General features: G+C 32.8%; 1 protein-coding gene across 1 annotated transcript; it reads left to right on the top strand.

Moving 5' to 3' along the window:
* Positions 1 to 221: 221 nt before the first annotated feature.
* On the top strand, positions 222 to 25,272 carry LOC137398654 (CD151 antigen-like). Its single transcript, XM_068084839.1, has 9 exons — positions 222 to 400; positions 6,906 to 6,988; positions 11,813 to 11,962; positions 14,038 to 14,139; positions 17,530 to 17,604; positions 19,877 to 19,981; positions 21,342 to 21,446; positions 23,328 to 23,414; positions 24,851 to 25,272. Exons 2-9 carry the CDS (start codon positions 6,929 to 6,931, stop codon positions 24,953 to 24,955), a joined length of 789 nt encoding a protein of 262 aa, XP_067940940.1. The 5' UTR covers positions 222 to 400; positions 6,906 to 6,928; the 3' UTR covers positions 24,956 to 25,272.
* Positions 25,273 to 26,732: the final 1,460 nt, after the last annotated feature.

Here is a 26,732-nt window from a genome sequence, read left to right as displayed (position 1 = left end):
TACTTAACTAGCCGTTGTCATGGAAATGATCATTTGTCATTCTGATCGAAAATAGGTAAAACGCAAAAGAGTGATTCATAAACTGAGTGCCTGAGAAACATGACAGAGAAGTTGGGCACCCATGATTACATTCCTAGTTAAGAGGGTGTTTGGAAATCTGCTATTGAATGATTTATAACTGGCTCATTCAGGCTGCTAATTCCATTAGTTGCTAACGACTAGTTCACTCGCTAGGACCTGTCATACAAGTACACGCAAACGCAAGGGAACTTGCTAGGACCTGTCATACAAGAACACACAAGCGTAAAGGAACTTGTTAGGACCTGTCATCATACAAGAACACACAAGCGTAAAGGAAAGGGCATAGAGTATCAATCACTTCTCTGAAGAGAGTTTCAAGGTACGAAGTCCAAAGTCTGACAAGATCAAACTAGATAAACTTGCCCAAAATTGTAATAGATTTTATCAGAAAGTATTGGCATTTTTTCATAATTTGTGGTTGTTTTTGATGTTTAGGAGATCTGATTGCAAAGATGTGTCAAGACTAAAATCGATGAAATTTTATAGTGGTAAAATGCTCAGAAGAAAAATATGTGCCAAGTGACATTATTAGTTTCTGTTCCAGTTGTATTTGCTTTGGCTATTGCGTTAAGTTGCAACGTTACTCGCCTCTATTCTGCCACGGTTTTTTGGCAGCTTTAGACGTCATTATTGCTTGATCTGAGCATTTGAACCACGATCAAGTTTTGTATATTTTAATCATGGCTGTCAGATCACCTCAAACATCAAAAACAATAGCAAATGGTAGAAAAATACTGATACTTTTTAATAAAATCTACTCAACATTTTGTTGAAAGGTGATCTTCAAGGCTGGTTCACACTGTATCGCAGCATGTCGGCGTTATAACTCAATACTTCGGTGATAATCCGTGATAACAATGTTCACACTAGTTCAAACCCATTTACATCAGCAAATATTCTGTGGTATAGAATAGTATCTCATAGTATCTCCTGATACTATGAGATAGCAGAAACAATGAAATAGTAGTCTCATATCAACTGCTATACAAGAGAATTAAAAAAAACAATGGCATGCTTCTGTCATGTAGTGACAATGCTTGGTAGTGTTCTCATGATGCAGAGAAACTCACCACCAGGACTAGTTTTTTATAAGCTACCTTGGCTGGTCCTAACACTTATCAAGGGCTTCTCCTGGAACTGTCAGATTAACCCAACGGATGTCTTTTTGTAACACATCCAGTCTGATAGAGCCAGGTAGCATTTCACTTGCCCAATGTGCGAATGAAAAAGGTGGATCTTTAACGTGCCAACATTGTCAATGTGGTACACGGGGCCTCCAAGTTATGGTCTAGATCCAAAAGACCCAGCAATTTAGGGTTGAAAGCTTGCTGAGAGCTTTTTGTTAGACTGGTATTAAGTAGGACTCAAACCACCAACCCCATGGTTGATAGTCAAAAGCACTACCACTAGACCAACCTGACACCCTTATAAAAGATAATATAGGTAAAGCAATTCACAACAACCAATTATATACCAACCATTATACAGGTTGTCGTAGATGCTCGGCAAACTCTAGAGACAGTATGAGAGCTGCAATCTTTCCCGGTATACTGCATCGCCTCGATGATGCCATCAGTTGATGGTGCACATCATCAATAAATAGTGGTTGAGAGGACAACGCTGACAAGGGGCGTTATATTGAGACCGAGCCTTTAGCTAAGGTCAATATGCTATCAACAGTATTCGATATATATACTGGTATTGAAGATCACAGGATGTTGTATACCGTACTATTCTGAGATAACGAGTGTTTTGACAAGCATAAAACTTTGTTACATTCACCAGGTTTTTAAAACGAACTTTAAAACTTGTTTCAAAGAGATATTTACAAACATTTATGTCATCAGAAGTAAATTTTGTGACTAAATATAAAGTTAGAGATGATTTTTGTGTTTCTTTACCTTCGTTTGCTAATCTTATCACGTCACTTCAGTTATGATATGCTGAGATACATGAGCTTTTTATAAGTTTATGTGTAAAAACAGTTGGAGTAGAAATCTATAGCTTATTCACCTAACGATCTTGTGTTTGAAGCGTTCTTCCCAGGCCAATGCAGCGAGTAAGTTCTGTCTCTGTGCTAAGGATTTGGCTGTTCTAAATTTCGCATCTCAAAAATCTTTCTCAAATAAAATTTACTTTAAACTCAAGACAACTCCTTCTTCTTAAAACAGATGGAAACTGCTTTTACCATAGCAAAGATTATTACTAATTCTTTTGCATTTTCAACTCAAAAAATATCTTTCCAGCTGACGCACTGAGAGTTGATTTAGATAGATTTTGAGCTGTATTTTAGTTCTTTCAGAAGTCAACATTTTATAAAGCTAAACTTCTTTGAACTATTGAATATTTTTACTGCAAAATCTATGGAGATACCAAACGTTGTTAGACATGATATTTGTATAATATATAAGAGATTTTCAAGTATGTACTTGGTATTACATTATTCAACTTGATCTGATGCATTTATATACATTGTTGTTGTCCAAATCTATGCAAAATAAAGGGTTAATTAGAAAATTCATTCAAATCAATAATCTACATGTTGCACTGAAACCAATTGAAAGTGTATATTGGCTGTTTAGTCAAGTTTTCTTAGTGGTTTGTAAAAACTGTTTTGACTTCAATACTTTGTTTGTAAGTCAAATTATTTCGGTTGAACTCTTTCTCTATCCAATTTGCTTTAGTAAGGTTCTCTAGTATATCTACGCTCAAACAGATAAGTACATGCCAACCAGCTACTCTGATACTATCATAACCAAGAAGACCCACAGCTCAAACGATTGATTGATTGTTTCAATTGATTACCATACAGACCAATCAATAGAATTAGAAACTAATGCTTTGATCAAACAAATCAAAGAAGTTCTTAAATGTTATCCGGTGCATTAGGAGCTATTGGCAATAGTAAGTTAACAAGGTTTTTGATTAGATTAAATTGACGTCTATACAAACTTTTGTCGTTAATTGATTCTAATTTCCTTAATATACTTTTATAAATTAGAAACTGTGGTTCCTATTGAAGCTATTTAACCATAGCTATTCTATTTGGTTGAGATAGCAAATTGAGAGAATGACAGTCTACGTAAATTCGCAATCCTCTATTGTGATGTCAAGTGGTTATGGAGTAACTGCAATGATGACATAATGCTGAGACCACTACAGGCTGGGTCACAGCTAAAGCCCGAGCTGCCCTCTTGCATATGATATATATCGTAAACCGATGACGTTGTCAAGGCAACAAAGATTCGCTGAGAAAGATTACAGCCTTCAAACTTTCCCAATAGTTTGCCAAGCATTCACAACAGCTTGTGCATTGTGTGCTACTTTGGCGATGATGATTATGATGATTGGCTATCACAAGCTGCTTGATCCATATTTTCTTTCAGGACAGTTGCTGCAGGGCTAGATTTTTATAGTTTCTGCCACTGCATTGTGTAATAAGAATGCTATGACGCAAACATTGCGGTGAAGTAAATGTGAGTGTCTGTGATGGTGTCAACATTGTTGTCAGAGTGATCCCTCAAGTATAGTATGATTAACACCGACATATGGCGATATAGTGTGAACCAGCCTTAAGCCTGGTTCCCATATACGTTGCAAAGCACCGGTGACAGCATCGCAGGCTATTAGCGATCAAATGGGGACCTACACGCGGGGTACTGCCAAAGATCGCCAGTAGTTGCCGGCGGCAGCACAATAGTTTAGCGATGTTCAAATTTTGCAAAATACCGCAAGCAAAACCTTCCCGAAATGCACTGTACAGGTAAAGGTCATCGTTATAAAAACGGCATGGCGAGTGAACACTTTATTTGATTACGCAATTATGTTTTGCGATGCAGCTTATATGTGAACAGATACTGTCGAGCCAAACAGCACAAACGTTTTGCTGCGCAAGTTACCGCCGGAGTCTCGCAATCGATATGGGAAGTAGGTTTTAAGGAACTTGTGTAAAACATTCAAAGCTGGACTTTGAAACATGATATGTTTACAGAATCATTAAAAGGATTGTTTTTGAAAACTCAGAACGATGTTATCCCAATGTTAGCCAAAACTATATTATCTTCATCTCGAGTGCTAAAAATTGGGTTTGGACTAAGTTTTTTATTGGTCTCATTTAATTTAGGTTGAGTTCTTTTTTGGTCTCCTTTAATTTGGGCTGGGTTCTATTTTGGTCTCATTTAATTTGGACTGGGTTCTTTTTTGGTCTCCTTTAATTTGGGTTGAGTTCTTGTTTGGTCTCCTTTAATTTTGGTTGAAGCTTAAACATCCATATGAAATTACATCTTTTGTAGAATCGTAAATAATAATAGTAGACATTCTGCTTGTATAGCTAAAAATTTGCCTCAATTTTTTATGATGACATAGAAGCGTTTAATCTTGAATCAGGCCATTTGCATTGTTGGAGTTTCGTCATAGCAACAGATAACAACTTTGATTGACAAAATTTCTAAACTGGCTGAAGAATGCCAACAAACGAATAACAACTGTATAGTTTTTACTCCCACGCATTATTCATCAAGTAAAATAAAATGGGTAAATTGATTGATAAGTAAAAGTAGTTTAAATGATTGGTGTAAAAGCATTTTAAAAATGAACTTTCAAAAAATTTCAGAAAACTTCATCAAAAAGTACCAATATTTTTCAATTATTCTCAATTGCTTTTGATGTTTGAAGGGATTTGACTACCTGCATGTTTCAGGGTTAGAATCAACAAAACTTGATCGTGGTTAAACCACTAAGAGAAAATATACTTGCAAAATTTCATCACTAGTTTCTGTCGTTGCTGTAGTCGCTATCGGCTATAGTGTTCCAGTTGGAGCGTTTTTGCATCTTTCTTCTGACATCAGTCTATTTGAAAATATAGACGCCATACTCGCACTTTCGCTTGATCTGAGTGTTTTAATTTCAATCAAGTTTTGATAATTTTAATCTATAAACATCCTGGCAGTCAGATTATTTCAAGCGTTGGAAACAATCACAAACAATAGAAAAATTCTGATAAAACTATGTGCCAGTTTACTTTTAAGTTACATTTGTCTCCTTACAAACCCATACTCAGTGTGCTATTAGAATCAACTCGTCAGCATCATTTATATTTTAAACCTATATTCTTATGTCTAAAACTTTAAGGCTGAACTTTTTCAGCTAATGCTTTGGTGACTTTCAAGAACTACAAAGCAGCAACAGTGTAAACAATTTTTGTTAGCAAAGCTGAAAAATTTGTTGTTTTTGTTTTTAAAAGAAATACTGCTATCCAATTTTAATTGAAAACTATTTACTTGGTACAGCCATTTGTTAAACTAATACTCCAGCAGTCAGAAGTACCGTGAAAGATTGTCAGGTATAATAACTATTCGCACCATTGTTCTTGCATTTGGCAAAGTAGTTGATTGGTGCAGTTGTAAAGAGTGCTGGCCTATCAAAGTCAGAAGTCATGAGTTCAAATTCCTTTGAAAGCAATTCTTTTAACCCTTGATAGCTTTGTACAGACAGTTGGGTGGATAGATGGACAGACACGACTCTATATATAATATATATATTATTATATATATACTATATATTTATATACTGTAGTAAAAATTTGAAATTTAATATTTAGTTTACAAGCTTTGAGTTGAAAATTTGCTTTTTAGTTTAAAATAGTTTTGTCACCTAGAAAACCCGTTCAGTTTTTCATAGACTGAATATTGCATGTAGCAATATTCTAAATGCGTTGAAAGGTATTTTAGAGTTGAGAGGGCAAAGTCTGAACTGATATCCATGAAGTAGGTTAAAACTTGTTCTATTTACTTGTCCTTGACTTACACGTGTTCCTTATAAAAGAAAATGATAACAGTAACCTTTAAACAGCACCTGCCTCGACACCTTGACGTTTCACACGATTAAAAAACATATTTGGATTGCAAAACTTTAGTAACCTAGTAACTAGTAATTCCAGTTTGACTCATCATCAAACTGGAAGAGGAAAAATAGCTGAATATATTTCCAGATTGAACGTGCGTGAGCACAGGATTTAAATTTACATCTGTGAGTCATATATCCCGTGTTAAGTTTGTAATGTGTCAGCAAAACATCAAGCACATACTAACTTTAAATCGACTTCAAGATCATATATCAAAACTTGATTATGATGTCGGTTTAGCAAAGTTTCACAAACTGGTTTCTCATAACATCACCAGACTCTAGTAACCACATGCTTTCTGCTGTTTAGATGTTATCTTCATAAGTTTCATAAAGATTCCTAAGCTAGCATTTGTTGAATGTCGTTACCCAGGGTTTTAATATTAAGTATCGGGTTGTGTTTCTATGGCATTTTATCTCTCAGAGCTTACTATTTTAAAAGCGTGAACATGTTCGTCTGGCTTCTTGTAAAACCTAAACGTTTTGATCATTTAGCATAGTTGAGTAAAACAATTCAAACATTAAAAAACAAAAAACTGTTACTCGTTTAAACTATTTCAAATATGACACATTTTGGGTAATTGTAGTTAAACTTATCCATTTCCAAAGGCCAATTTGCTTTCATTACAAATAAAGCGTAAACACTGTCATTATCATGTGGTTTCTTTTGTCATCCTGCCAAAAATAGATGGTTTTTGAGTTTTTTGAAACGGCTACTGCTGTCTACTACAAAAGTATTTCGATTCATCAATCATCAACTTCACATTGCTGGATCGGCTGGTCCAAATTTTAACTCATCCGCTGATTCTGCTGGCTTTCATCACAATTCTTTGATTAAAAAATTTAAACATCACTGACTTACAGAAACACTATTAACCTACCTGTTTGTTAGTATACATCTCTTATGTTTCCTGTATTTGCAGGTTGAGAGTAAACAACTGTCAAGATGGGCTTCTGCAGAGTTATCTGCACTGTGCTGCTGATATTCTGGAGTTGTGTTTCTATGGTCAGCATCTTTAAACTTCTCTAATTTTTCTGTTTATTCATATATTCAACTTTTAAAAATCTTACACCACAATCACTGAGCAGCCTTGAGACTTTTACCACTTGCAATTTTTTCTTAATTTATTTTGAACTAACTGAATGCTTGGCATTGTACAGATATTAATAAACAGCTTATAAACGGTGGCAGGTAATGTAGTTGCCTCCCAAAATTCAATGCATCTTGTGTAGCTTAATTGGTAAAATATTTACCTGGCGAACGAAAGGTTCTGAGATCAAATCCAGCATGAAGCAAACATTTTATTCCTAAATTTTATTAGCTATAGCTGGACACACCGAGTTACAGAGGACACACAAACTTTGAGAGTTTTATATTTATATTCACAGAAAAGATATGACAGCAATTTATTTAAAAACAAACTTACTAACAGGGTCCAATTTGCACAATGAAGAGAAGGCAGTTAGGAACAATTTTAAAACAACACTCAGACACTAAAACCTATTTCAAGTGAATATTGACTGATCAATCAATTTTACTTAGTAATTTGTAAAAGCTATCCCGTGTTTGATACGTTGATTGCAAATCAATTTATCTCTGTAACACTTTTTATTATTTATAAATATATATTGGAACTTACACAAAACTTTAGTAGGTTTATCAAAAAGCGTTAGAATTTTTTTATCAAGGGATTGTTTTTTATGTTTGAGGTGATATGACTGCCAGGATGTTTCAAGATTTATATTGAAAAAACTTGATAGTGGTTAAAACGCAAAAAGAAAAATAGCATGCCAAAATGACACCGCCAGTTTCACGGATGTCTGTCTTTCTCATCATTGTTATTGGCTATTGCGTTGGCTGTTACATGTTTATATTATGTCAGTATGTTTATATTATGTTTATATTATGTCATTATGTTTATATTATGTTTATATTATATCTTTGCCAAAGCGCAGCTGTATGTGCCATAATTACACAGTTACTTAAATCTGAGCATTTTGATTGCAACCAAGTTTTGTTGATTTTCTTCTTGAAACATCCTCGTAGTCAGATCACCTCAATTTTTTTTTAATTTTCAATTGGTAGAAAAATACCGGTACTCTCTGATTAAATTAACTGAAATTTTGTTTAAGTTCATTTTTGAAGATTTCCTTGTTGGTAAAATAATTATATCAAACAGTGTGTGCAAACATGTTTTATATTATTCTCTGTCAACACTAGCTCAGATTTGGAGTACATGTAGATGTCTCCTCAATTATTGTGCATTATCGGCTTTTTAATAATTTTTCAATTTGTTTCTTTGATTTTTCCGCAGAAGTAAACTATGTTCAGAGGTTAACTCGTGCTAATCTCAATCAGTTCAGACAGTTTGCTAACTGCCTTCAATACTTGCAAACTCTTTTATTACCTATGAACAAGCATTTTATTGCTGTGAATTTACTCTAATTATAAAAATCCTATTTAAAACTTTGGCTACCCAGACTATCTCATTTTAAACCTTTTGACAAATTTTTGTATCTAGTGAAAAACATTATCCTGTGCGTCGTATTTTTGAGAACTTCCATCAACTGTAGTTGGATAAAAAATAGCTATTGAGATGTTGTGATGGAAATGTTTTTAAGCAAACACCAGAACAATGGTTGCAGTGCAAATTTGGCTAGGCTGAGGCTGATCCGGCCAGCGCAAATCCGCAGCCTAGGCTGGATAAATTTGCATTAATGTCAGAGATAAACATCTTACTCACTTCTTTTGCAATGGGCTAGCTTGTTTGTCATCGATTAATTTGTATACATAAAATTTCAAACTCTAAAAGCTTGGAAGTAATCCACCTAGCTACAGCAAGATCAATAGATCATCTGTATTCATCTAGTTTATGGATACCACAACTAACCTGATCTCATTAATCATGTCATGTGACAGAGTTTCATCTCTGAGACAATCAATACTCGATAAACAAGTCTATGCTCGGTTATTTAAGTTCAATAGCCTTTTGACTAGAAATGAGCAAGGCCAACTTTCAAGTCTGTTTCGTGTGGCAATGTACTCAGACCTTTGTCATTGTCCTAGCCAGCCAGTTATCACAATATTCTTTTAATTACATGATTTAACACAAACTGCACCCTGGTGAATATATTATTATATATAATAATATACAATTATATATAATAACATGTTATACATAATAATATATATAACTATATATAATAATGTACAATATTCTGTATGATATATATTATATAAAGCTGTGCAAAATTATGGCAACCCCCTGCACAATATGACAAGCATCACGTTCCATTGGTAATTTTTGTGCTTAAAATCAAGATAACTAAGCAACGTTATACATCATTGTGTTCAGAAATGTGTGGGCAATTCAAAGATGCAATTGATTTCTAGCACATTCTAATTGTCTTTTTATAACTAAAATATATTCCTAATAGTGGAAAACTTGTAGCTATAGTGAAAGTGCTCGAATTGGTCTAGCATTGAACATTGCTCAATTGAGAACTTACAAACTGAACTCTTTGCACAAGTGATGGCCCTGAAAATGGCCGTTGAGTTTAAAATTGAGGTCTAGCACTTTGTTGGCCAACCTTTATTTCTAATGACAGCGCGACACCGCCTTGGCATGCTGTCAACCAGCTTTCGAGTTGGTTCAGGTGTTACTATGTGATGCCAGGCCTCAATAATCTTCTCATCAGTTCGCTTTCGCTAGTAGGTTTGCGCTTGCTAATTTCCATGCCCACTTTTTGCCACAAATTTTTTATCCGATTGAGGTCCGGAGATTGTGCAGGCCAGTTTAGAAACTCAACTTGTTTGGTATCTGCCCATTCCTTCACTTTCTTTGCTCTATAAGAAGGAGCGTTGTCATCCTGAAAAATCCAATCATCAGTAAACATCTCTCTGGCACATGGCAACATGACTCTTGTCAGAACTTGAATGTATTTGTTTGCATTCATGATTCCCTCAACGATTTTCAGGCGACCAACTCCAGCTGCGGACATGCACCCCCCACACCATAACAGATGTGGGATGCTTCACAGTAGGCAAAATACACCATGGCTTAGACTCTTCCCCTGGTCTCCTCCTCACATAATTATTTCCAGCGTGATTCTGTAGAGTGAAGGTTGATTCATCACTGAAAAGTACTTTATGCCACTATTCTTCGGTCCAGGAGTGGTGAATCTTGGCCCATGCCAAACGTTTCTTTTTCTGCTTTTCTGACGGCAGTGGCTTTCGTCTTGCCTTACATCCTCTCAATCCATTTTCAATCAGTTTTCTCCTCACTAATGAGGATGAGGCTTTTACTCTAGTAGACTCTCTCCATTCTCGTCGCAGATCAGTGCTGGTTTTCTTTCTGTCAGAAAGTGAAAGTCGAACCAAACTGTGGTTGTTTCTGGTAGAGCTTTTGTTTTTTCTCTCTGCCTTTACGATCATCTGTCATGCCTGTCGACTTCCATATGTTGACAGTGCCAGCAACACCTTTCATGGAACATTGAACCTCCTTAGAAATCTGCTTGTTTGATTTCCCTTGCTGGTGAAGGTGAATGATTACGGCTCTCTTCTCAATGGTCAATCTCATGTTGTTATTGAATTTTAAAATGATTTCGCTGGTCATTGTGAGCCTACTTTTATAGCCAACTGGCCATTGTTGGGATGGATTTGAGATAGTTTTGAGATATTTTTGCATTGTTGATAAATCTCTTCCATGTATTCAACATTCTGTACAACATTGAGCAGATTAGAATACTTAAAAGACCTTGATGGTGTGATTAAGCGAGTGACAAGTTTACAGTGATTTTAGAGATTAGAAGCAAATTAAGCTCTTTAACTTTTTGTAAACAATGAAACAAATACTTTCACTAAACTAAATGGAAAGATCATACATTTAGCTTCAAAATGATATATAGATGTAAGGATTTAGAGAAGTTTAAGATGAGATATGAGACAAAAGATGCTTGCCACCAACAATTTACAAAGGGGTTGCCATAATTTTGGACAGCACTGTATATATTGTATATTATTTTAATAATATATATGTAAGATATATTATTATATATATTGTTATATATTATATATGAATACATATTTACATATATAATAATATGTATTATATGTAATAATATATTTCTTATTTATATAATGTATATTATTACATAAAATAACATAAATTGTCATATGTAATAATGCAAACTATTATATATAATAGTTTGCATTATTACATATGACAATATATGTTATTTTATGTAATAATATGCATAATTATGTATATAATAATATACATAATTATATATAATAATATATGTTGTTATTATATATAATAACAACATATATTATTATATATAATGGTATATTATTATATATAAAAATAATATACCCTGAGAATATCTTATGATAGAATAATGTGTAGTGAAACAACTATTCATTTTAATATATAGTGGGTATGAAGTTACACCCTCTACTCAACCATCCTTAACACTTTAAAGTCAAGGCCTGAAATACATGTAACTCAGCAAATTGTTTCTAAAAGCAAAACTACGCAGCCAAGTAAAATTGGCTGCGTAGTCCATCAATTATTTTGTAGTTTCGCTTTGGTTTTTTTGCACTTCATGTATACGTATAATTACAAAAATTTGGTTGCTTTCCTCATAATACGTTTCTAGTCTAATTCCAGGGTGTCTATTAATAAGGTATATTAATAGAATAGGTATTAATATACTAATATATATATATATATATATATATCAGTATATTAATACCTATTAATATGTATATTAATATAGGTATTAATAAGACATATGAACCATTCATCCACTTCTATTTTCATTGTAGTTATATGCCCTCGCACTTATGGGATTCATGGCGTTCAAAATAGTTGACCATAACTCAGCAGAGAGTAAGCCTGAGGCCTTCTTTGATTTGTTGAGAGAACTGAAGGGAGAGGGACTTTATGAACAGCTCAACATAGTACAACTAAACAAGGTGATCATATTATCATTATCTAGGTCAACTCAAAAAAGGTGCAGATATTGTGTTCATGACAGACACCTAAAAAAAGATTATTATAAAATAATTATGGAAGTTAGCTGAGCAAGACATTTATACTGTGATTATGAAGTTCAACAGAAACAACTAGCTGGACTTCCTTTACATTACCGAAATCGATCAGTTGACCTAACCTAGTTTATGATCCGTCAAAAGTTACACATTTTCAAACATTTGTTTACAACAGCCACTTTTATGTGGATTGTTTGGACGATTTAGCCAAATGGGTGAGAATCGCCTCATATGGAAAAAGCAAAGGAGCCAAGACCAATTTTTTCCATGAAAAAAAGTTTATTGGTCTGTGCCCAATCGGTGGGCGATTCTAGACCGATATTTAACTTGAGTAACCAATGAAATCACTTTTACAGTGAATCACATATTGTCATTTAAAGTCAGCACCATATTGGTTTTCATATTTGTGTTCATTGTCATATCTTCAAATGTGGGCAATTGTACCCTAGAAGAGTGCTATCCATATCAATGGCATAATAATTAGAGCAACCATTTCAATTATTATGCAGTTGCTATAATAACTGAAGCAGTTTACACTGTATGTTACTGAAATATCATCCTCCCTATAGATATCCATTATTATTGATGAACTGAGCAGTGTAAAACAATTGGTAAACTAGCTAAAAACATAACCCAGAAATTTTGTAGAAAACAGTCGACAAAATGTAAATCTTAACTCACTAAAATATATCAGCTAAAGTTAGTTAACCCTGTCAATAGAGATGAAAATCTCCTTTTCTCGATCCAAACTCATCCTGGTGTGAATAGGAAAAATTATGCCGATAACTCCTATTAGAATCTTTTAGATGTAAATGCATATAGACTGGTGTGAACAGAGCTTAAAACAGCTGATAGAATTAGTAAGAATGAAAACTGAACAAAACTCAACTTTTAATATGCATAATATATATGCATACTAGCTGTGCTTTCCGGCGTTGCCCGGGCATTAAAAATCAGCTTATAAACAATGAGAAGTAATGCGAGTTGTCTGCCACTTGCTATTAGCCTGGCAGATTGCCAATGAAAAATTTTAGTAAGGTAACTAATGATAACCACTTCCTGATGCAATCACCCTGCGTGGTATGCAAAGACGTTGGATATTTGATTCCATATTACGGCGTATATCGGCAATTAAACAACGCAATTTCTGTAGCCTAATGGGTAGGGCGTCGGGGTTGGGTGTTGGACATTGTACTAGTGAGCAGTAGGGTCCAAGATCAAATCTTCTTTGGTACGGATTTTTTATTCCAAGATTTTAAATAGCTCTATAGCTGGACATAAACAACGACAGATGACAAATATATATAGAATTGTGTATAGAGGAATGTGTTTAAGTATTTTTAGGCCTAGATGTATGTGATTGGGTAATCCTTATTCATAAAGATATGTGATTGGGTATTCTTAATGCATAGTGGTATGTGATTGGGTAGATGCAAAGCCTCCAGGTTTCAATTTTGTCACCTTCACTTCTTACGAGAATTACAGTAGTTTTTGTTTTATTGATTTTTCACAATGTTATGCAATAATGGACTTCTTTGACCGTAGATAAATGCTCTAGCCTGAAATACTTACGGTATAAGCAATTCAATGTTTTTAGTTATTCGGTATGGGCAAAAAATGTTTTACCGGATTCATTCAGGGGTGTTTTATAGAATAATGACGGTATGAGTTAACGAATGCAAAAAGAAGTGTAGGGAGATAACTCTCCATTTATGAATACAACCTAAACTAAACAGGAATTCATTGCATACGCCATTATAGCTCTTACAGGACAATTTAAAGTTGACCACTCATATCCTGTCTAGACTATGTGTATAGAATTCATAAGCTTACCTAGTCACTGACACCATGTAAATTCACAAGATTTGCATTAAGCATATTTATCGTTATATCTGATTAACGTATGCATCAATACAAAATGTTAACTCAAAGTTTTGAGCGAGATGACGAACACAGATACTCACAATGTCTTTTTCCATCCCATCTTTTTGTCTTTTCAGTATACATGGTACGCTTGTCTCGGACTCGGAGCCCTTGTCTTTATAGCCGCAATTATTCATATGATATCAGCCAGCAGAAAGTCCAGATGTCTACTGGGTTTGGTGAGCATACACTTACAATGCTTTTACAATTTCGAAAGTTGGTTAGTAAATCTATAAGTTAATCAATAAATCATCTTATTTCATTTTCTCATACAGCTTTACAACTACTAAGCGGAGCTTACTGCAAAAATAATTATTTATAGCTTCATCAAAGAAATTTACATAAACTTTTGATTGTTTTCCCTACAAACAAGCAGGTCAGTTAACAGTACTTTTTTTTAGATGTGCGCATGTAGCCCTATTAGAAGGTGAGCTAATTTTATGTTGTATTGCTATTTATTTTAGACAGTATAACGTTTTACAATTTTATGATATAGTGTTAAAAAGCAGGTTGAATGTTTGTTTCTATCATACAGCTTTAGTTTCTTTTGTATTTATGATTGTTACTTAGTAGAGTTGAAGTGATAATTACTAATTAGTTACTAGTCAGTTAGTTACTAGTCAGTTAGTTACTAGTCAGTTAGTTACTAGTTAGTTAGTTAGTTAGTTAGTTAGCTAGTTAGTTAATTAGTTAGTTAGTTACTAATTGGTTACTAATCAGTAAGTTACTAAGTAATTACTAGTTGGTGGCCAGTGAGTAATAGTCAGTGCCTATGAAGGTTTTAATTAGCAAAATAAAGTGTTGAGCTTGAGTAACTTCATGACAACTTGAATTAGAATATTGTTATATAACAGCATGAATGTTATTCAATGACTATTTGAACAGTGTTGATAGATCTATTGCCTACATGGGTAAAAAAACTAACTAGCTTCTGTTCCAAGTTTAATTCTTTTTAAAAGTTCATAAAAAATCTAATTAGCCAAGCATTACATGTTGCTAAAAATTACAAGGTTTGAGTCACATTCCTTTCATTGAAATGTAATAAAGCACTTTTCTTTAGTTTCAGTATCAAGATTTATGCCTTCTCTGCCGCATGGCCATTTATTCCAAACTAGATTTATCCTAAAACTAAATACACTGTGACCATCTGCTCATGGGGTTTGCACAGGATAAATGGTGGCTAGATTTTCTTGCTAACACCACCAATAGTTTTTCTGTGATTCGACACTTTGACCTGTTGATTATATGCAAGCATACTAACCGCTGAATCATGGCTGGTCTACACAATATGGCTCATCTATTTTTGCCTGACTACTATTATCATAACAAATGATATCCTGATCTGCATAGAGCGTGTGGTACTCCTACCTCTTTTGTGAGTATCTATAGTGACTCATTGCTTTCACAGCAAATACAGTTTAGACAAAAATCATGTTGGAACTTAAATAATGATAGCTTCATGCTTTCACAGTCGGTTTTTGTCAGAAGTTAAAGGTTTATCTATTGGCGATATCAAATTTCAGCTGCTCTTGTGTTAAATTATCTTTTTCTAGCATTCAGGTTTGTTTTGGCAAGATGTGGTCTAGCAGGACTAAGTTAAGCTAGCAACTAAACCGCAACCAAATAGTTCAGCTGCATTAGCTTTTGCGGCTAGCTTGCAGCTTAAACCTGATTGGTTGGTTGTCAGAACAACTACTAAACAAAGAATTTATGCATAAATTTTGTCGGGTGCCACTTCAGTGAACAGCATAAGTTTTGCTATCTTGGATCTGTTTAAAGTCTAGCTGAATACATTATCTTATAGCTCATAGCTAACCCTTTATCTCATAACACGAGCAAAGTCATGTTTATAGTGTAGGTGTTGATTCTTGCCCATTAAATGCACTGAACTTACACAGAATTTCAGTAGATTAGATTAGTATCAGAAAATTTCGGTATTTTTCTATGATTTGTGATTGTTTTTGATGTTTGAGGTTATCTGACCGCTGGGATGTTTCAAGATTTAAACCAACAAAATTTGATCACGGCTAAAATGCTCAGCTTCAAACAAAAGTTTGACTAGGATGTTTATAGTTGCACTTTTGGCAAAGAGACTGACAGAGTAGAGATGCGGAACGCTGCTAATCAAATGCATAAAGGCTGGTTCACACTATATCATTGTTGTCCCCTCAAGGTTCATCATCGACTATGTGCACAGTGAACATAAGGCGTTGATGAAGAATTTCGGATACGTCAGAAAAGTTTACAGCTGTCAAACTTTGCGTTAGCTCGGAAGAGCATTGCCGACAGCTTTTATAATGTGCACCATTTCGGCAAGGGTGATTCCCTTTCGCTGATAGTCTTTTCTATATTTCCGTTTGTAATAATTGCTGGAGGATAAGTATTTGTTTTGAGTATAAGTTTTGCAGCAAGAACAAAGTTTTTTTTAAGAAAAAATTTTTTTAAAAAGTGAAAATGAAAGCAAACAATAGCGTGAATTTATGATAGTGTGAACATTATTATCAGCGACGATCACCAAAGGATTTTGGCATTAACGCCAAGATACGGCGATATAATGCGAATCAGTCTTTAGCCAATAACAATATCGAGCGAAACAGGCAGACGCCCAACTAGTGACATTATTCTGGCACATATTTTCTTTCTAAGCATTCTAATCATGATCAGGTTTTGTTGGTTTTAATGTTGCAACATCCTGTTATTTAAATCAACTCAAACATCAACGCAGATGCAACTAATAGAAACAAACCTGTAATTTCTGATAAAATTGTCTAAGATTTTTTTGTAAGGTCATTTATTATAGTCTATACAATGTCTCTTGCCACATACAAACTCTGTTCATAAGTATATATAGTTTCTTGTCACATACAGGCTGTGTTCATGGTCTATACTTTGTCTTATGGCTCACACAAGCTCTTCTATGGCCTACACATTGTTTTATACAAGATAAAGACTCAGTTTTTAGTCAATACTTTGTCGTATACCACAAGCGATGTTCATAGTGCAGCCACTGCTTTAATATAGTAAAAGCTCTGTTTATAGCCTAGTTATTGTCTCAAGCCAAATACACTTCCTTCTCATTGGATAAACATTGTCTCAAGCAAGATAAAGACCCTGGTCTAAGTTTAGATAATGGTTCATACAACATTCGAGCAATTTTTATAGTCTAATCAAAGTATTATGTGACATGCGAGCTCATTTCTTAGTCTATACATTGTCCCTACCACATACATTACAAGCACTAATAATAGAATGTCATAGAATCACTGAAATCTTATAGAAACGCTGCATATAGAATGTCTCATTTCATAGTTTATACACCATTAATGCCGTGTAAAACCGCGTTCATCATCTATACACTGTGTCAAGCCATATTGTTTGGCTCCGTTCATAGGCTATACACTGAGGCAAACCAAGCGCAAGCTATTCTTATAGCTTATACATTGACCCATGCAAGATACAAGCTTTGTTTAATGCGTATACATTGTCACTGCGTGCAAGATTTTTCTTAGGCTATACTTAGTGTCATGTCTTTGTTCTTGTGACAGCAAAAAATATGTTACTTATTGCAGGGTACCCTTCTAATGATTTTGGCGCTGTTAGGTGACGCAGCTGGCCTTGCTTTTAGAATGGAGGCTGTAAAATCAGTGAGTTTGAATAATTTCATATTCCTTTAAGCAGCATGACATGAATAAGAAACATCTAAAAGTTATTTGTAATATCTTCTTGTACGTCAAGTCTCAAATTATAATTGAGCTGGTGTCATGAACTGCTGTAAAACTATGCTGTTGATTTATCTGGTTTCAAACTTTCTATTCTGAAGTCAAAGTGGTCAAACAATATTTACCTTTATATTGTCAGCAATTAAGGCTTGCTGTCTTAGAGAAGTACTAACAAGGCTAGCTGACAATAAAAAAATGTGTAAAATTTTGAAAATTCTCACAGTTCCTCAATATCTGTCTATCTAAACTTTCCTGTTTTTATCTTTTTTCTTCAGTAAATCTGAAAACAAAATTCTTTTTTATTTTTTTGCATTAAGGGCATATTGATAGGAAGACTAGTCAGATGAATTGCTAATTTAAACATTCAAACAGAAACTCGTGTTCTAAGTTATTATGTAACTCACGAATCACTTCAGTTTCACAAAAAATTTTTGCTGCAAAACATAAGCTAGTTCCTTTTTGACTCATTTGATTGTTTATAATAAAACATTTTTTAAACTAATCTAAAAAAATGTTTTAACACAAAAATGCAATATTAAATTTTTACAATCTTTATTAATATTTAAAGTTTTAAGTATATTTTATCAAAACTTTAAGCCTTTTTTACAAGATTCCATTTTCTTTAGATCATTTTCCTAAATTAATAATTCAAATTTTAATTGTTTTACCATGATAAAATATATCAAGCAAAGTATCTTCATTTTCTAAATTATTTCTTCATATACCAGTTTGTGAGCATATTAAAATAAATTCAGAGTAGCACTTTCTATGGTATACTAAGAATATCTAAAACTGTTTCTCTTTATTTAATTTACTTATTTTTTATTAGTCATGTTATCATTTATTACATATGAATTAGAATAAAATTAATCTCATTAAATATACACTGTAAGCTACTTGGTTTTAGAATTAGCAAAAGTTACTGTTGTCTTTCTCCATATCCAAATTTACAGCTGTAAATTATAGAAAGAATCAAACAAGAATGGCTTTATTTAGAGTTGTCACTTTTCATAATTACTTTAAGCAAATTTTAGAACAAATTAATAAGATTTTATTAAAAAAAACGAAAGAATTGTGTAATTTTATGTCAACTAGTCTGCTTTACAGACCAGTGAAATCTCGTCATCAGTATGTGAATAAATATCCCTTGCTATGGCAAAGTGGATGAGTGGTGTGTGGGGTATGTGTGCTGGCCAGTAAAATGAAGCATGTGAGTTTAACTCCTGTTTGAGGCGTTTTTTTCTTAATGCTGTTAGCATGGCTTTGAAAAAAAGCATAGACACGGCTCTTTTCATAGCAAAAAAGTTTGGGCAAAGGACAAAAATTGCAGCCTAATGCAGTTTTGTAGCAACTAACTTGCCACTAACAACTCACTCGATACTCAATTCAAATAGATATTCATCTTTCTTTCATGTAGGACTAAATTGCAAAGAGTGGTAAACAATGTACCATTGCTAAGGATTGTGGCTGGTTTGGTTTTAAGCTCAATAATGCGCCATTTATTTCTAGCAAGGAGTTTATAATGTGTGAGATTAATTATTGCACGTTATGCATACGCAGACTATCTTCAGATTACAAAATTCATTTATTCATGAGTACCAGAAACCTTGTTTACTACTTTTTGTTACCCTTAGTAACTAAGTTTGACTATTTGTGTTAACAATAAAATTTTTGTTATAATGCTGGATGACCTTTGAACTGGTAGCTTTTAATTTTCCATCATAAAAGCTATTCTCTGTTTCCTAAGCATGCATTCTTTAATAACCTATAGTCCTATATCAAATATTGAAATGTCAAAATAGCTTGCAAAATCTTAAGATAGGTATTGTATAGCTATATTTCTATTGCCAGCTATATGTAATGGACATCTACATGCGATACTTGGTCATAATTAGCCAAAAAATGTAAAAACTTATTTGTTCGTCCGACACAAATGACAAAACTGCATCGGACGCACTGACACAGTTTTTTTATTGTGTCTGTGTGTCCATTTACAAAAAAATGTGATTTATTAGTTTTCATGCCATAAGTATTTTTGCAATTTGTTTGAAGCAAAGATTGGAGGTTAAAAAAAATTGCATTGCACCGGGATTTGAACCTACAACACTAAGGTTCTCTATTCAGCCTAATTTTTTACCTTCAGGTCAATGTTCAGTTCATATAGTTCAATCTGTTGCTAGTTTTATTTTTGTTGTAGATAAACTCAACAGTAGAAGTATCTCTTAACCAAAGCATCGTCGAGAGGTATGGTCACCCTGACTTTGACAACATTACTGATGCTTGGAACCTTTTTGGAGAAAAGGTAGTTAGCCATTATATTATAATTATATTATTATAAACAGCAAAATGCAAACAGAATCTTCATTCTGTTAATTGAGAGATTGAATATTGTGTGTGATAGACTACTGCACTTAAATTTGCTACCGATAGACCGCAGGCTTTTCAACTCAATTTTATAGTGATAAATTAGAGTGATCAAAAACATGTTTTTGATTGTAATATTTTGTTTTAGATGTTTTGTAAAAGGTAGGAACGGATTAATTTGCATTTAGTAATTTTATATAGATAGAATTGATTTGAGATATGAGTGAATTGACAAATGAGCTCGTATCTCAATGTGTAAAGTTGCTGTACTGTGTTTTGATAATTGCTGCAGCAAGACCGCATTATTTTTGATTCAGTTTTAACTCGGCCTTACTTTGAAAGCTCTATTTAATTTTTACAAAATTTTAATTGTCAATCAGTATAAAATGCTGCTCAAGAAAAAATATGGATAAAACTATTTGTCAAATTTTTACAGCAAGTTAAATATTTTTAGTGCTTTCTGTCATTCTGCTTATCCTATTGAAATGTGTTTCTTACTTTTATTTAGTCTGTTGGGTTTTTACTTCGTTTTGGCTTTAAGTTATTGTGAAAACCTTTTAATTTGTTCCAAGACATCAACTTTTTAAACAGCCTAAATTTAAAAATTTTTAAAAAAATTTTTAATCTGAAAAAGGTGTTAGACAAGAATTTTAGAATTAAGGTCGTTTTTACGGTTGTTTCACGCTTTGAGAGGCATTTTTGAGTGTTTTCTGCAGGTTTTCAATAAGAGGATATTATTCAAATTTGTTTCTCGCTCCCATCTATTTACTCATTTTTTGTTTTGATCTCTTTATACACTTGTAACTTATCACTTTTTATATTTAAATCATTATGTTATTTAGTATTTCTCATTATTGTATTTATTATATCATATTATAATTTATTATGGTATTTGTTATTTATATTTTTATATTTATATATCACTTATTATAATCTATTCTTTATTTATGCTTATAGTATTATAACGTTATTTATGATTGTCATTTATTATTTATTATTATATTATACTATTTGTTATTATATTTATTATTTACATTATTTACATTATTATATTTATTATATTATATCATTTGTTATTATATTTATTATTTACACTATTATATTTATTATATTATATTATTTTTTATTATATTTATTATTTACATTATTATATGGTTTATATTATACTATTTGTTATTATATTTATTATTTACATTAATATATTTATATTAATTTAACACTTGTTATATTCTATCACTCTAATCTATTATAATGTAATCTTATCGCTCTGATAATCTATAAACATTCAAACTGTTCAGGTCGATTGTTGTGGAATCTTCAGTGGAAAAGATTTTGAGGCAGCTAAAAACTGGCAAGGAGAGATTGTAGCCTCAATTCCACCTTGCGGTAAAAAGATTAATACAGTAAGCAATTATGTACTAGGTCAATATATCTATTGTTTATCTTCAAGGAGTTGTCTGCACTTGTTAGGGGCTCGACCACTCACAGTTTTTTTGCTGTAGTACTTCAGTACTACTTCTAGTACTAGTAGTGCTTCATAGTACCCAAAATTCAATTTTTATCTACTTGCAGTTGTTTTGGTTGTGCCAGAATTTATGTTAACACACAATCTTGTACATGCAACTAATGAGATAATTAAAATGTTGACCAAAATGGAGTTTGAACCTATGACATTCTGCTTATTGGATTAACTCTCTAACCAACTGAGTTAATCGGTCACTTTGCCTCAGATCAGTTGGGACGATTTTTATTCTCAGTGCTCTGTGACAGAAAAAGCAAACAGGTAGACAGACAGCCGAATATATTTTAGATGTGGTATTAAATCAATTGTATTGTATAAAAATATAATACTTGAAACTTTAATTCTACATAAAAATCACTTCAATAACGTAATAATCAGTTAGAAATTACATGTATTTATAGTTTAGTATTTATTAATATTATATTTTACATTTCTAGTTAGTTTACCTAAAAGACAAATGTATTTAACTGGAGGTTTACCAATAAGTAGGTTTGCAATTAAAGTGATTGATAAGAACAGAAGTTGAGACTTATGTTAACTTACAACAGCTTTAATAAAATGTTCCTATTTGCATAATATAAACTGTTTTAACGTTTGTTTTTTATTTCTACCAGGTTTTCTCTCCACTTAAATAAATTAAATGTTTTGAGAAATCAGAAATTACTTTGTTCATTAAGAAAAGCGTTTGCCTAAAGTTATGTTAAAAGGATTTTATCCAAAGATGATCTGAGGTAGACATTGGAACAGGTAGCAATTTTTCAGGTATGCATTGAAATGCATCACACTAAGTTTTTAAAGCAGTTTTGCAGTGCATTATTTGTTCTGTTGAGTTTTGACCTGAACTCAAAGCTCTAGTTTATATATATAATTATCAGCGTGTGTTTGTATTCTGTCTGCCTGTCTGTGTGTTCAGTTATAGTGATAAGATTTAAGATAGAAGATAAGAAAAATCAATCTGCAGCACCCAGGAGTTTAACTTGGAACTTCCAGCTTTGCAGACTGGCATCTATTAAATATACTACGCTGTCTAATTGAATAAACCATAAAATAACTTGCGCACATTCTTGCTACACCTGCCAATCTTTCATGGCTTCACAGTTACCACTTTAGCTATTGTCATGTGTAAAGCCATACCAAAAAATAATGTTTGTCAAATCTTGAAGAAAAATGTTTCAACTCAATGGTTAATAATCAGTATGGATCTCTAGTAGGCACTACAGTGGGACAGAATGAATTACACAGAAATAACACTGTACAGAGAATTAAAAGATCACCTTCAGTTAAAAGTTAGAATGGTAGATGTTGTATATGTTAATTACAAGTACTGTAGACCTATTAACTATACTATAACTAGTATAGTTAATAGGTCTATGATAAGTACATTGAAAAAGTAAATTTTCTGTTCTTATTATCCATGCAATGCCAGCATTCACCTAACAAAAAACCAAACATGGCTTATTATTGTTGAAAACAGCCTTCATACTAGAAGAAAAATGTTTTTATCTAACATTTTTCTAATACATAGCATGTTCATAAAAGATCTTCATATTATTTTCTATGAATATGTTATGTATGACAATATCATGTCATGTTGTCATGTATGAAGTTCTGTTATTTGTTGCTGCAGAAGTCAAGATACATACTTCAAACTGTTAAGTTTCATAACAGTACGGAAATTACTGTATAACTGTTAAAAAATTACTTCCACATTTTGCTAGCCTATATATCTATTTAATTTTATTACAAACTAAACAATTTATAGGGCTGTGGGAAGACAATACATTCTACATATGTTACTCTTGATGACATATGGCTAGCGGTAGTCATGGGAGTCAAGATGCTTATTTTAGTGAGTATAATATTATGTGTCAAAAGTGAGCAGTTCTTAAATGTTTATTTGATAAAGTTTCCTATATCTAATGCTCAAAGTTTCTAAGTTGTAGTTATCATCCTTGTTTAACATTGCAAGTGTCAGCAATAGGTAACTATCTTGGAAGCAAGGCAGTTTTAGTTGATAAAATGTGTTGATGGCCTTTTATTTCAACAGCATTGGTTGCCAGGCGAAATGACAAAAAATAAACTGGTGCAAAGAGAACTCAAACTTTATGTTGCATGTAGACAGTATACGTTTTTGTTGTCGGTTTTTCACATTTTGGGTGCAAATTTTCCTGATCTCAAAATTTTCAAGTCAAAAAAGATGAAGAAAAATTAAAAAATATTTATATTTTGATTTTATTTTTCTTTCAGCAATTTTGTGTCAGAAGTAAAAATTGGTTAATTATTTATTTAAAAAATTTCTAATTCCAATGCTCAAAATTTGTAAGTTGGAGTTATCTTCATTGCTGAATAAACCTTTAGGTGCAATCTTCATGGCTGTTCGTAACTGTATTGAATTCAGGCTTTGCTCTGAATTCTATTTGATATAAATAAAGCATGTTATGAATTTCGTAAGGTCTGATGCAGCCAAAAATGATATTTTTAAAAGTGTGAAGCAGATTCTAAAATGATAAATACCAGCTTTCTGCTATTTAACCATAAAAATACATGCCTAAAAATGGAGGAAAGACAAAAATTGAGGAAATATTTTTTGTTATGATTTTATTTGCATAATTTTCATTTTCAATTTTTTTGCTTTAGCTGCAACTCTGTTAGTCTTTTTAACCTGCCAAAAGTGAATTATTTCTTAAAAAATTGTAACAGATTTCAAATTCTTCCCTAAATTATTATGACTTTCCGTCAATTTTTATGCTTCAGCTAAAAATCGGTTAATCTTTTAAAACAGAAAAATATTAGACAGGGTCTCCAAGTTTAGGAGAAAGTTGCAAAAAGTAAATAATTTTCTTGAATTCCTTCCTTGAAATTAACATTGATTACTTTAAAATATATATTTTAGGATAAATCGTTTATCCTAAAAAATTTTTGCGTGGCAGTTATTTGGCTAATCAAAAGACGTTAGTTTAAACAGTACTTTTTATTTAAAATTTCTGCTCTTTGAATCTAGTATACATGATTCACCAGGTTTAATTGTCAAGTCAAGCTACGACAACTCCAAACTTTAAATTTTTGTGGCATTGTGAAACTTTTCTGAAAAGTTAATCTATTTTGCTAATTTTAATCGATAACATAATAGGAGCAGCCGTCACCGTGCAGCAAAATTAAAAGACATTTTTGATTGGCCGTCGCAATTCTCTTAATATTATTGGAGCAATTAAAATGGCTTGTTTTTCTTAACGTCAGCAACCATGCCGTAACATAAACTGACACCCATTTTGATATCTTTGTTAGCTTATCACTCTGATGCACACCATATGCGTCTGCAACTTTGGATTTCGTTCAAAGAGCAATTACCCTACGGAGTCAGGCTCTTACACCCCGGTAGAGATGAGGTGACACCTTTACTCAAGATGATGACTTTAGAAACTAGATGCTATTGGCTTGTAATCTCGCCTATAGGCAGCCACTATATTTTATGATTATGTTAGTTTTTGCATATGCTGTATTTTTGCTTAATAAGTACATGATGCATGCATAGCTGAATAGGATTTTTTTGCTGATCGTTGCTATACTTTATGGTGTATCGTTTTGCTATTTACATACCATATAATATGTGAGCTATGTTCAATGAGAGAAACATTTTTCAATTTATTTCCGCTATTTTAAATAGTGGTGAAACGTTTTAATAAAAATGAATAAAACAAGTAATTTGATGTGATCTCAACTGCATTTTACTAGCGACTGTCGACAAAAGCAAATCAGGTCATGTGAAAAAATAAATAAAATAAAATATAACATTGCCAAGGGAATTCAACAGTATTTTAAAAAGAATTTTTTATGATGAAAGGGTGTTTTAGATATACATCAGGACAGGCAAGTGGTTTATGTCTGGTGTGTTGAATGGCTTTTGTTTATGGGTGTAGCTATGAAGTTGGTGGTTTGATATGCCCGATAGTCTGTTTGAGTATTGTTATGGACTTCCGAATTTAGCGAGTCAGTGAGATTTGATTTTGTAGCTTGCTGGCCGTGAAGTCACAATTACTGGTTAGTTGCCCTGTCCCCGCAGTAGTCTGCTTTTTTCACTAAGGCTAGCTTTTTAAAGAAAGTCTCGCAAAAGCTAGGAGCAATTTGTTGTGATTAGGATCAAAATTCACTTTCGAATTGGCAGAGCTAGGAAACGGTTTTCTTTTGACAAAAAGGGCATTGATTTACTCTTTTACTATATGCTGTGGTTCGGTAATTTGGTATTTAAAGACTTTTCTTTAAGATCTTTTGTAATAACGATAACTCTGGTAAGCTAACTTTTATATGTATATGGTGACTAATAATAATTTAAGTTTTCTCGATCTTAATCATTGTGTTAACTGTGGTAAGATAACCCTTATATTCTTATGGTGTTTACTAATAATTTGACTTGTCTTGATCCTAATTGTGGTCTTATTATTTGGTTATTGCTACTGAATCTTTAACGTAGACTCGTAAGACAATAAGATTAAATAACCACTAGGAAAGGAAATTGTCTGCCCCTAAACAGGGCCAATTCCATTTAGTATTTTAGACAGTAGAGATTCAGAAATACTGAAAGTTCATAGAGCCCAAGGGCCTCCAATTATTGGTCATGATTATCCTTATGAGCCATCACACTCTAACAAAGTTTGTTGCAGCCTCGCTAGCATCTCTGTGTTTATCTGACAAACCTGAAAACTAACGAGGAGTAAGTTATGCCAAGATGAATGCTACGCAGGTGTAGTAAAACAATTATATGCTTCTTGGTTTTATTATGTTAGTGTTTCGTAGCAGAAAATATAGCGATGGGTTTCTTTTTGTTTTTGTCAGTCTATTGGCTTCGGGTTGTAAACGTAGCAGTCTGCATTTACATAGAAAACATAATGCAGGTTTAATTAGTTATTCATTTGACCTTTAACCTTTAGCAATATCAGTCTACATCAGACAGATGACATATTTACACAACGGAATATTGCTACTAATAGAGCTCTTAAAACTAGGACAAGGTAAACATCTACGTATTAATTAGATAGTTTTTTCCTTTTAAAGCTGCAAGCTATTCGTTTGCTATTTTTAATGTAGTAATGCAGATTTCATTATGTTTTGTTCCTTTGTGGTTTTTACAATCTTTTGTCATCACTGCTATATATATATATATCTTTATGTA

This window comes from Watersipora subatra, chromosome 6 (assembly GCF_963576615.1).
Source record: "Watersipora subatra chromosome 6, tzWatSuba1.1, whole genome shotgun sequence".
Classification (NCBI taxonomy): domain Eukaryota; kingdom Metazoa; phylum Bryozoa; class Gymnolaemata; order Cheilostomatida; family Watersiporidae; genus Watersipora; species Watersipora subatra.
The sequence above is the reverse complement of the archived record's forward strand: the minus strand, read 5'-3'. Positions and strand labels throughout refer to the sequence as shown.